This window comes from Schistocerca piceifrons, chromosome 2 (genome assembly GCF_021461385.2).
Source record: "Schistocerca piceifrons isolate TAMUIC-IGC-003096 chromosome 2, iqSchPice1.1, whole genome shotgun sequence".
Classification (NCBI taxonomy): Eukaryota; Metazoa; Arthropoda; class Insecta; order Orthoptera; family Acrididae; genus Schistocerca; species Schistocerca piceifrons.
The window spans coordinates 868,622,809-868,636,272 of NC_060139.1; the positions used below are offsets into that span (position 1 = coordinate 868,622,809).

The 13,464-nt window shown below is 44.3% G+C and overlaps 1 protein-coding gene across 1 annotated transcript in view; it reads left to right on the forward strand.

The window, feature by feature from the left end:
* LOC124777622 (lysozyme-like) overlaps nucleotides 1-13,464 on the forward strand; it is a 134,661-nt gene that overhangs the window by 85,138 nt on the left and 36,059 nt on the right. The window contains exon 3 of the mRNA XM_047253092.1: nucleotides 6,139-6,212. Coding sequence (XP_047109048.1) covers nucleotides 6,139-6,212 — 74 coding nt within the window. The remainder of the gene's footprint in view (nucleotides 1-6,138; nucleotides 6,213-13,464) is intronic.

The window sequence follows — 13,464 nt, forward strand, 5'->3', positions numbered from 1 at the left end:
CTGTGGCTGGGTGGCGCCCATGAGGAGAGCCCCTGATCAGAGTGGGTGGTATCAGGGCGGACACTATGCAAATGAAACGCATACAGGTCCAGAACTCTGGCCGTTCTTCTGTGGCCATCTCTCTGCGTGGAACTGATTCCTCAAGTGCTGCTTCTCTTGCTCCTTCGGCCTTCCCTTCCATGGCTACCCCCTGGGAAGAGGGTCAGGCCCGACGTCTAGGGGCAAAACCTTTCCCTGTTATCTAGTTTGCACTAGGACTGATGGAGATACTTTCACCAGTGTCAAACCTTTATTCTTTGTGGAACACATTGAAGACAAGTTCGGCGAAGTGGACTCCCTGAGCAAGATGCGGTCGGGTTCGTTGCTGATAGAAACTACTTCAGCTGCCCAATCAGCGGCCCTTCGTGCCTGTACCCATCTTGGCACAATTCCTGTGTCCATTATCCCCCATTAGTCTCTAAATATGGTACAAGGTGTGATTTTTCACAGGGACCTCATCCTTCAAACTGATGAGGAACTTCGGGACAATCTCGGACGGCGGGGTGTTCACTTTGTTCGGCGTGTTCAGAAGGGTCCTAAAGACAATCGTATTGATACTGGTGCCTTTATCCTGGCCTTTGAAGGGGATACCCTTCCTGAGAAAGTTAAGATTATGGTCTATCGCTGTGATGTGAAGCCGTACATCCCACCTCCTATGAGGTGTTTTAAGTGCTTGCGTTTTGGACACGTCTCCCCGCTGTTCACAGGCCCCTCTCTGTGGTGACTGTGGACGTCCACTCCATGAGGGGAGTCCCTGTGTTCCCCCTCCTGTCTGTGTAAATTGTAATGGTAGTCATTCTTCACGTTCACCAGATTGCCCAGTATATAAGAAGGAAAAAAAAAGATACAGGCGTATAAGTCCCTCGATCGTTTAACCTACACAGAGGCCCGTAAGAAATATGCACGACTCCACCCTGTGCCCATGACATCTAGTTACGCCTTGGTTACATCTTCACCCCCTTCCTCCCCCTTCCTTACCCCCATCCCGGACCCCTCTCCTCCCCCCCCTCCCCTGCGGCTCCCACACCTTCTCCTATGGGCGCTGCTCCCCCTCCCCAGCCGGAGAAGTGTCCCACTCCTTCGGCGTCTGCCGGTCAAGGGCGCCTCTCCCGGGATGCCCCTTCCCGGCACCTTCCAGGCCAAAGGTCTGCTGCCGCGCGATGACCGCGAGAGCCGCGGTCTGTCGGCCCCCAGGTCGCTCGGTCGGTCTCTTTCTGTTCTTGATCTTGCTGCATCTGGCTCCTTCATGCCACACAGCCCTCCTCGATCTCAGCCTGAACGGAAGAAGAAACAAGTCCCGGGACAAAGAGCCTCTGGTGTCACCGGAGGTCCCTTCCCCGACTTCACAACCGGATTCTGACCTGTCGTTCATGGATGTCGACCCCTCCTTGTCGGTGACGGGTGGGGACCCGGCGGTATGACTGGATTTAAAGTGTTCAGCCCCCATTTAAACCATCGTTCTGTGGTTCTCCAATGGAATTGTAGTGGATACTATCGTCACCTTCCGGAATTGAAATCCCTTCTTTCGTCCTACTCTGCAGCTTGTGTGGTTCTCCAGGAATCTCATTTTACTGATGCTCACTCACCGACCCTTCGTGGGTTCCGTGTTTTCTGTCTAAATCTGGTTGGACCCCTGCGGGCTTCTGGTGGCGTTTGTACATTGGTCCATACAGACATTGCTAGCACGTGGATTCCTCTTCAAACTACATTGGAAGCGGTTGCTGTTAGGGTCCACTTCGACTCTGCAATCACAGTTTGCAATCTTTATCTCCCTCCTGACGGGACTCTTACACCTGCTACCTTAACCGCCCTTATTCAGCAACTTCCTCCTCCCTTCCTCCTCCTTGGGGATTTTAATGCTCATCATCCTTTGTGGGGCAGTGCCTTTCCATCTAGACAAGGTCTTCTTATCGACCAATTTGTTCACGACCTGTGACTTCTTAATGATGGCTCCCCTATTCATTTCAGTGCCGGTCATGGTACCTTTTCTGCCAGTGATCTTTCTCTTTCTTCTCCCTCTCTCCTCCGTTCATTACGTTGTCGCCACACGACGACCTTTGTGATAGTGACCATTTCCCGTTGATTATCACGCTCCTTTCCCGCTCCCCGATGGACAGGTTGCCTCGTTGGTCTTTCCAACGCGCCGATTGGCCTCTATACACTGCACAGGTCGCGTTTTCTCCCTCTTTGTCGGGTTGTATTGATGAAGTCCGACGTGACGTGTCTGACGCGATTGTTCGCGCTGCTAGCCTTGCTGTCCCGCGCTCATCTGGACCATTTCATCGCCGGCAAGTCCCGTGGTGGAGTACGGCTATTGCCATTGCCATCCGTGATCGCCGTCGAGCTTTGCAACACTTTAAGAGGCACCCATCCGTAGCCAGCCTTACTACCTTTAAACGCCTTCGCGCTAAAGCCCGTTATTTAATCAAACAGAGCAAGCGGATGTGTTGGGAACGATTCGTTTCTTCCCTTGGTTCTACTGTCCCTCTGTCACGGGTATGGGCTACACTTCGCTCTCTCCAAGGTTGCCATCGGCAGTCCACCTTCGCAGGCCTTCACCTCCCAGATGGCATTTGTACGGACCCATTAGTTCTTGCAGAACATCTAGCGACCCGTTTTGCAGTGGCATCAGCGTCAGCCTCCTATCCAGCTGCTTTCCTTCACCAAAAACAGCGGGCTGAAGCTTCCACCTTATGTTTCACCCGTTGTGAGTCAGAATCTTACAACGAACCTTTTACTGAATGGGAATTTCTTTCTGCTCTATCTTCTTCTCATGATACGGCCCCTGCCCCAGATTCCATTCATAACCAACTGCTTCGACATTTCAGTGCTCCACAACGGCAACATCATCTTCGGGTGTTTAACCGTATTTGGCTCCAGGGTGACTTCCCTTCTCAGTGGAGGGATAGCATTGTGGTTCCTGTCCTTAAGCCTGGTAAGAACCCCCTATCTGTTGACAGCTATCGGCCAATTAGTTTGACCAATGTTGTTTGTAAGTTACTTGAACAGATGGTAGCCCGTCGGCTCAATTGGGTCCTCGAATCTCGGGATCTATTTTTCCTTTGGGTCCCTGGCCATGTGGGTATCCCGGGTAATGAGCTTGCTGATCGTTTGGCTGGGGGAGGAGTTACTTACCCCCATTTTCTGTAACCCCTCCTGCAGCGGATTTACGGCTTCACATCAAATCCCACTTCGCACAGTCATGGGCCAATTCTTGGGAGGCTACTCCCCGGTCTAATAAACTTCGTGCAATTAAAGTGACACCGGGCCCATGACGTTCTTCCTTTCGCCTCTCCCGAAAGGACTCGACCACACTGTGTCGTCTCCGCATTGGCCATACTCAGTTGACCCATGGTTTTCTTTTGCGTGATGAGCCACCCCCACTATGTGGTTGTGGGGCCTTCCAGTCAGTAGCCCACATTTTGGTTGACTGCCCCCTTCTTTGGCTCTGCGTGCTAAGTACAGACTTCCCCCCACTTTACCTTTGATGTTGGCTGACGATTCCCGGATGGTCTCTCTGGTTCTCGGTTTCCTCTGGGAGAGTGGTTTTTATTCTCAGTTTTAAGGTTTTTAATCTCTCTCTGGTGTTGGGGCAGAGCGATGAGTGTTTGGGTGTCTCCCACTGTAGGCAGTGTTCGGAGATTCCCGATTCACCTCCCTGACCGGAATCCTCTTTTCTTCCCCTTTGACTCTGTTTTTATCCTTTTTTTATGGCTTCGTTAGTCTTTCTATTCCCATACGTACTTTCTACATTATAGCAGTTGTACCTTTTAAGTCACAGGTGGTCTTGCCTATACTGCTTCAGCATAGTGTTGGGTTCGTTCTCTTGCCGACTTCCCTCATTTTGTTTTTTTTTTACCAATGACAACGTGACTGCCCTTTTACGTTTTTCCCTTTTTCCGTTTTATTGTTCTGACTTCACTGAGATGTCCCATTAGCGGAATGGAGCCTATTTGAAACAAGGGACTGATGACCTTGCTGTTTGGTCCCTTAAACCTCAAACAACCAACCAACCAACCAACCTAACATCTGCCAGTACCTCGTCTCCTACCTTCCAAACTTTACAGAAGCTCTCCTGCGAACCTTGCAGAACTAGCACTCCTGAAAGAAATGATATTGCGGAGACATGGCTTAGCCACTTCCTGGCTTGCGTAGCTCAGTTGGTAGAGCACTTGCCCACGAAAGGCAAAGGTCCCGAATTCGTGTCTCGGTCAGGCACACAGTTTTAATCTGCCAGGAAGTTTCATGTCAGCACACACTCCACTGCAGAGTGAAAATCTCATTCTAGATGTGTGACTGGTAGACAGAATTGTTGGAAGCTGGTTGCATGTGCAAAGGGAAAAAGCACTGGTCGGCCACGTACGTCTGATGGAAACGTCCAACATATCAGAGATGCGTTTATACGGAGCCCCAGGAAGCCCATAAGACGGCCAGGCCAGGAACTTCAACTTCTTTAAATGACGGTGCGACCTGTTCTAAAACGACGCCATCTTATGAAGCCTTTCAAGTTACAGTTACTACAGCAATTGCGTCCCGTCGAACACAACAGAAGGTACGAAATTTTTATTTCAGTTCTCCAGGATATGGCAGAGGGTACGTTTTCCAAACGACTCATCTTTTCCGGCGAATCGACATTTTATCTACCCGGTAAAGTAAACCGCCATAATGTAAGAATTTGATGATCACAAAGTCCTGATGGCGTCGTCGAACATGACTCACCGGAACTGAATGTGTGTGGAGCCGTTTCTGCTCAGTGTTTATGGACCTTCCTTTTTTGCGAAGGCAAGTGTGATAGGAATGTCATACCTGGACATGCTGAAAAACTGGTTGTTTCCTCAACATCACGAAGATTCCATTGATTTCATTTTTACGAATGACGGCTCTCATTGGCATTGAGGTGCAGCGTTATCTTAACAACATCCCACAACGTTGGACTGGAAGAGGCGAACATCAAGATATTGTTCATTGCTTTTGGCCTCCAAGGTCACCAAACCTCACAGCTTTTTTCTCTGTGGGGTACATAAGACAGTCTTTATCCCACGTACGGCAGCTCCTCTTAAACAGCTGAAAGTCGACTTGTTGAAACTGTCGATTCAGTGACCAAGGACCCCTTGATCCGTCTGTGGAATGAAATGTACTACAGATTCGATGTTCGTCTAGCAACGCGTGGTGCTGGTGTTCAGTGAATGCTATAGTGTTTGTGCCAACATAAAACTTTGGGCCTTCTTCTGTTCAGTGACACGCGCAATGTGTTTCTATCTTTCATAGTTTCTCTGTAATAAGCAAGATATCTGTTCTTTCTTTTTGAGTCACCCCGTATTTTATAATATGTTTAATGTACTATTTATGAACATAGATGCAACATTTCCGAGGTGAGTATTCGCCAACGTATTATGAGCCACTTTCCTGAGCATTTACTGAAATCAACCCTCGTCCATTCGTAAATAATTTTCGTACGACTTCATTTTCTCGATTTGCAGCTTCGTTAACATTTTGTTGACTGCTTGTATTAGGTCGTCGCGAAATCCACGGCTTCACCCAAGTACGTATACTTTTTTTTCCGCTCCTCTTTCTAAGGTAAGCACAATGCAATTGTAGTACACGCAACTGCAGACCATAAAAACAAGTCTTCCCCTGTCATTTTGAAGGGAAGATGACGAAATATTTGACGACAGTGTAATATCCATTTTTGCTCCACTTCAAAGAAAAGAAATATGATGAGTATTTGATCACATTTGTTTGTGAAAGATGTTTGATAGTGTAATACCGGACTAAGTGATGTGTGAACCAAGTACGGCCGAAATCGATCCCTTGGAGTCGGAGACGCATAATGTACATACATACAATGATTTTTGTAAATATGTATTGATATACGGACAGAGGGATTCAGATTCGTAAGCAGTTGAAGTATGGAAGAGTTCTTTATCTAGGAGTTGATGTAAAAGTGCCGCTATACATAATTACGTTCATTTATAACTGTTAGGTAGTTTAAACAGCTTTGGGAGATTTTCATAACCTTCTGCTGAATTTGTCTGTTTTCTAGTGTAGGCTGAATTACACGCATAACAAATTGATGGTGGTGTGTTGCTATTGTTTCAGCTTTCGAGCGATGTGCAACGGATCCGTTCTGCGCCTTACGAACGGCGCACCACTACATGGAGCGGTATCGCAAGGTAAGGCTGCAGCAGAATCCGATGCTGCGTTGACTACCTCGTTTGACCGACATCGGCTGAGCCGCGCCAGGTACCAATTTCGTGCTACATATAAGGCTTTCGGCCAGTGTGGTGAAGCTGGCTCCCGACTTCTGAGCAGAAAACGTTTTTTCACAATTCTTGATAGATATGCTAAAGTTTTCGAGTTTCCTGAAAAAAAAATTGCAATTGTTCGGCAGAATTTCGCGAAAAAATAGTGATCACAGTTCTGAATAGCTGCATAGTTGGCGCATGACTTTCGAGAAATATTTGCAGAAGGATATACAGATCTGAAGGCACAAAAAGCTAAACCAAACGATAATGCAGTATTATAAAACAGCAACAGTTTCTGCGGCGCTATTTGGAATAGAATTAAGGACTACAAAGAAACGCCAAAAGGACGTTGTGATTAGGCATGGGACACCTTAGAACAATAGAAAAATGTATAATAAAAGAATATCTCAAGATTGGTTATTATAGGATAGATCTCAGCATCTATTGCCTAATGAATAAAATCGCAGTACAACAGAAGAAATAGGGATGAACATTCTCAAAAAAACATTTTGTAATTTGAATTTATGTCAGTACTGAGGAGAGCGAGAAGTAATAGTTTGTACTGCACATGTGTGCAATTGGGATTGAAGTATTCTTGAAATTTGTTTCTAAAATAGGTTCTTATTTTGATACAATAGGACATAAACGTAGTTTTCTCAACAGATTCACAGCGAGGAAACTCTCATTGATGTTGACTGTGTCGAAAATAATGTGCCGTGAATAACACACACATTTTTAGCACCCAAGTAAGTGCTGCGTCATGAACAGAACACATCCTACATACCTTTCAGCATAAAGCTATGGAAATGCCAGCCATGTAAGCTGAGTTCCTACTGATCTGTTTTAGCGTCAGCCATAATTTTCTTGGTATCGTGCTTACTGTTTAAGATATTTTTCTAATTTCACAATATAAATTGTGTTTCTTATTATTATTATTAACATCATCATCATAATCATCATCATCTTGAGTCATCAGTCTTCTGACTGGTTGATATGGACGCCTCGAATTCCTCTCCTGTGCCAATCTCGTCATATCAGAGTAGCACTTACAACTTACGTCCTCTATTACTTGCTGGATGTATGGCTAGTCTCTGTCTTCCTCTACAGTTTTTGCTCCCAACGGCTTCCTGTAGTACAATGAAAGCTATTTCGTGATGTCTTAGCATATGTGCTATCTCCCTGACCCTTCTTCTTGTCAGTGGTTTCCATATATTCCTTTTCTCACCGATTCTGCAGGGAACCTCTTCATCTCTTACCTTATCAGTTCACGTAATTTTTGACTGTCTCCTGTAGCATCATATCTCAAATGGTTCGATTGCGTTCCTGTTTTCTCACAGCTAGCGTTTCAGTATGATACGCCGGCCGGTGTGGCCGTGCGGTTCTAGGCGCTTCAGTCTGGAACCGCGTGACCGCTACGGTCGCAGGTTCGAATCCTGCCTCGCGCATGGATGTGTGTGATGTCCTTAGGTTAGTTAGCTTTAAGTAGTTCTAAGTTCTAGGGGACTGGTGACCACAGATGTTAAGTCCCATAGTGCTCAGAGCCATTTGAACCATTTGAGCCAGTATCATACAATGGTTTGTTCCAAAAGTGCAAATGGTCTATGTTTGATACTAGGAGACTTCTCTTGGCTAGGAATGTCCTTCTTGCCACTGCTAGTGTGCGTTTTATGTCCCGTTATGGGTTATTCTATCATTAATCTACTTCGTTATCAGCAATTCTGTTAAGTTGCTCAGTACGCTCGTTTCTGTTACTTCTCTTTACTTTAATCTTCTTCGATTTACTCTAAAAGCACATCGTGTTCTGATTACTGTTCATTCCATACAACACATCCTATAATTCTTTAACCCTTCTTCAATTTCTCTCAGGATAGCAATGTCATCAGCGAATCGTATCATTGATATCATTTCACCTTGAATTTTAATTCCACTCCTGAAACTTTCATTTATTTCCATTATTGGTTCTTCGATGTGCAGATTGAATAGTAGGGGAGAAAGACTGCATTCCTGTCTTACACCCTTCTTAATTTGAGCACTTCGTTCTTGGTCTTTCACTCTTGTTGTTACCTCTTGCTTCTAGTATCTTTTATGTATTACCCTTCTTTTCCTGAAGCTTACCCCTACACATCTCAGAACTTCAAACATCTTGCAGAATTTTACACTGTCGAACGCTCTCTCTAGAACGACAAATCCTATGCACGTGTCTTAATTTTTTTCCCCTCTTGCTGCCATTATCGACAGCTACGTCAGGATTACCTCTCTAATGCGTTTACCCTTCCTAAAACCAAACTGATCATATTTAATAGATATTCAGAAAAAGTAAGTATAGATTAGTAACCTTCGTAATTTGATGTGTACTTTGAGAAAAAGTTTGCGTTATTACTAAGAGTATTCCTTAAACACGATCCTTCTGTGAGGTTCAGCAATCTGTTATCGAGATTGATGGATTAAAAATAACTTTGACGTTAGCAATTTTGAGGTACTTTTTACTGAAGGAGAGAAAATTGGGGCAATCAGAGACGAAACAAAAACTCGGAATGGGGAAGGAATCCGGCCGTGCACTTTCCATACGAACCATCCTCACATTTTCCTTAATCGGTTTTTTGGGAATACGCGAGAAACCTAAACCTGGATGGCCAGGTCCTCTGGAATGCGCATTCAGTGCCCACTGCGCCAACTTCATCGTAACAGCTAATGGCGATGATGATGATGACGATGATGATGACGATGATGATGACGATGATGATGACGATGATGATGACGATGATGATGACGATGATGATGACGATGATGATGACGATGACGACGACGACGACGACGACGATGATGACGACGATGACGACGACGATGACGACGACGACTGGTTTGTGGGGGCGCTCAACTGCACTGTCATTAGCGCACAACTAATGGCGATTGTGTACAGTTAAAGGCGAGGAAACAATTATCATCCTGCAGTGGTGCGTGTTAGTGGAGTGACTGTCACCGCCGAACACACGAAGAAAACTGGTAATGAGCTGGTGGCTAGCCAAACTCCACAAGAGATGCGAGGGCTGTTTACAAATTAAACTCTGGTTGGGTATTAACAATAAACAAATGCTTATAGCTTAATTGCGCCTGAATGCTTGAAAAGAGACTCTGAAGTTCACGTAGCGTCAGTCAGGTCTGTCGCATTGTTCAATGTGTAAGCAGCAAGCGATTGAAATGGTCGGTGTTACTGTCTCCCGCCAGCTGCGAGGTTGTCATTCGTTTCCATCAAGCAGAAAGCGCCAGTGAAGTCGATATTCATTATATCAATTGTGTCGTGCGTCTGGGGATGGCGTTATGAGTGATGATGTTGTGAGGGAGTGGCACAGAAAATTAAAGGCCTGTCACACAGATGTGCATGATGAAAGTGGTTAAGAAAACCATTCGTACACGACTGCGGAATTATGCGACATGCTGAGGAAATTATGCATGCGAGTTGTCGGTTAACAATCAGCAGACTTTCTAAAGACGTGTCTCAGATTTCAAAGACAATCTTCTTTACATTATCACAAAGAGGATACGTTACAATATGTTCCGTGCATGGTGGGTACCAAAATGTCTAACCGATGTTCAAAACCTGAAAGAGCGGACTCGGCCTTGGCATTCTTTCAGTCGTACCACGAAGATGGGACGAATTTCCAAACAGAATTGTGACTGGTGTCGAGACATGGGTACATTATGTGAACCCTGGAACTGAGGAACAGTCCAAACAGTAAATACACCCTCATTCTTCCAGTAAGCCCAAAAACTTCAACCATACATACTCAAGTCGCAAAAAAAATGGTTATATATCTTTAGGATCGCAGAAGAATTTTGACAACTCATTGATGAGGGTAAGGCATGAGAATACTCTGACATCACGGGTTTATTGTGAGACTCTTGCGAAACTCAGAAGGTCCGTCCAAAACTAACGGTGTGGCATGATAACCGAATTAAACATTCTCCTTCACGACAAGGCACGATCCCATGATGGGAATTGAATGAAGAAAAACTCAGATTTTTCAACATCCTTCCAACAGTCTGGACATGGCACTGAGCGGCTTCCGTCTCTTTTCCAAGATAGCCTCGCTGGCTACTCAGAACTCCACGACAGACGATGGCCTCTTGGATGCTGTCTGCAACTGGCTGAAGCGCCAGGCGGCACCATTCTTTGGCGAATGGATCGAGGGACCTGTGTCACGGTACCACAAATGTTTGCGTTTGGGTAGCGACTGTGTGGACAAGTAACTGATCATGAAAGTGCAGATTATATCTAGAATATTTTACTTATAATTATTCGCATTTTTAGTTACTAATCGGAGGGTAGTTTATGAACAGTCCTCGCATTTCTCATTCAGTGTTTGGTGTTCTGTCAAACAGAAAAGAGAATAGTTAGGAGTTAGAGGAGGGAAAGGATCGCTGTATCTAATCAAACCAATAAAAGTAGACCACAAGTTGGGAAATGCTGGTCAAGGGCGATTATTAAACGAGGACGTCCGGCCGGATGTTGTGGTAGCGTTTCAACGGTCACCTGCACACATTCTAACTGCCTGTGAGCAGCTACTGAGACAAGAATGATGTATCTCGAACATAATGACTTCCTCCAAGCTAACCTGTATAGATACCGAAAAGATCGATCATGTGAAACCCAACCCGCACTTTTCTCACACATCCTGAAAATCAGTATTCATAGCAGTCAGATTGATGGAATGTTCCTCGATTTCCGTAAAGCATTTGGCTCCGTACCCCTCCTAGTTTTATTATTGAAAGTAGTTATCGAAGTAGGTTCATGTGTGCCCCGGGGAAGTATGCTGGGACTCGTGCTGTTCTTGCTTTATATTAATGATTCTGCAGACAACATTAATAGTAATCAGACTTCTGTCAGAAGATACGGGTATTTATAATGAGGTACTGTCTGAGAAAATCTGCGTAATTATTCAGTTGAGTCTTGATAGAATTTCTAAGTGGTGCAAAAGTTGCAACTTCGCCAACTTCCTTTAAGTGCTCCAGAATGTAAAATTGTGCATTTAACAAATCAAAGAAGCGTAGTATCCTACGACTGCATTATCAGGAAGTGTGCTGGAATCGGTCAGCTCATACAGGTAACTGGGTGTAGTAGTTTGTAGGGATATGAAACGGTATGATCATAGGCTTAGTTGCGGGTGAAGCGGTGGCAGACTTCGGTTCATTGGCTGGTTATTAAGGAAATGTGAACAGTTTACAAAGGAGATAGGAAACAGAACACTTGAATAACCTAGCCTAGTATAATGCTGAACTTTGTGTGACTCGTACGTGCCAAACAGATTGGGGGATACTTGATAGGATACAAAGAAGGGCAGCACACGTTTGTATGACTCAACAGAGAATGTTACGGAGATGCTGGAAAAACCAAACTGATGGATGCTTGAAGACAGGCGCAAATTAACCCGAGAAAGCCTACCAACGTTTCATGAACCAGCTTTAAGGGGAGTTGGAACACCCTATACCGAAAATGTTAAATTTAGTGACTTGGCTTCCCTGTATTTCAGGAACCACTGTAGCCACTGACATGAAACTTTCACAGGACTTTAAACTGTATGTTCTGAGTCCACTGAACTATAATAATTGCATTTCAGCCACTGCTTTCGGAAATAAAATTTTTCAATTACACGATTAAAATTTTGTGTAACTTTTATACGTTATCCTAAATAATTTTAATTATACATAACATTGTTGTTCTTTAGTTCATTAGACTCAGGATATGTATGTTATTACTCCCTGAAAATTTGAATACTCTACCTTGTGGTTTCTGATATTGAGGGAAAGATGCAACAGAACATGTAAATTTTCAGGAACGGCTTCTAAAATTTTCAAAAAAACTGTAACTCTCTTAATATATGCTCAATTTTTTATTTTTAGTCACTCAGGAACACCCTGCACCATACTGTATATCATCCTCTTGATCTTTTTCCAAGTTTTTTTCTTCTTCTTTTCTTCTTTCTGGACATCTTAGTGGCCAACTGTGCTGCATACTCTGCTTTATCAATGCGAACCTTGTCCATCCGTTAAAGTTTTCTGATGCAGTTTGCTCCAGGATTAATTCCCTTATGCTGTAGCAATTTCACCCTACCAATATTGCCATCATTAAAAGTAATAACAGCATCACTGACCCCCTCCCCCCTCAGTGTCTTCATTCCAACAAAAACATTTTTGGTAAGCGAGTCCATATAAGATTATTGAACGACTCATTGGGAGTTTGACTCTGACCATGCAGACACTTCTCCAGTAATTCGAGATTTGCCAGGTCTCTGTAAATAGGTTTTATGATATCCATGACTGCTGCTGCTGTATGAACTGTTTGAGTACTGGGTATTGCGATAATTGCACCATGAATCAGGTCCAGGAGGGCAAAGGTGGTGTACTGGTTTTTCATCAGCTGATAGTCCATACAGCCTGCTTCATTTTGAACAAATCTTCAGTATTATTTCTAATCGCCATCCCATAATACTGCTGTGGTTCATCAATCATTTTGTCTGTCAGCCTGCCTCTTAAGGTTTTACCATCAGAAAGTTCCTTCGTGTCTCAAACTTCGTTTCAACTTCCTCAGTATGGTGCCCATCCTCTTCTGGATATGACCAACACATTCCAGTTTTGTGATAATCTTCTCACCATAAGGCTGAGCAGCTACTACACTGTTACGTGCATTTGAGTCTCCATCACCTAAAAACTTAGTGTAACACACTCACCTTTCGTTAACAGGTCGACTAAACATTTCAATAGCTACAGAGGCCTCCATACCACCACTTGTTCCTTCATAATTTCTGTCACCGATATGTCCTTCTTCATTCCCTGATTTACAATTATAACAATGTTTGGTTAAAATGTGGAAATCTGTTACTTTTCCAGTATCCACACTGGACGCCGTAGCAACAGAATTCTTAGAACTGTAGCAACACTTCTGCCAAGTGCCATCAAAAGCTACTGGTATGCCAGTGATACCATGATTTATTTCAACAGCAATAAATTTTACAAGGTGGGCGTGGCATATTCATGTGGGCACACATTGTTTCTGCTGCAGGGTGTCCTTTGCCAATAGCTCTCAATACATAAAACCACCTAACATTTACTTCAAAATAATTATATTTACACTTATCAGAATTCCGAAATGAATATGTTTACAACTGGCGCAATTAATAAGTTT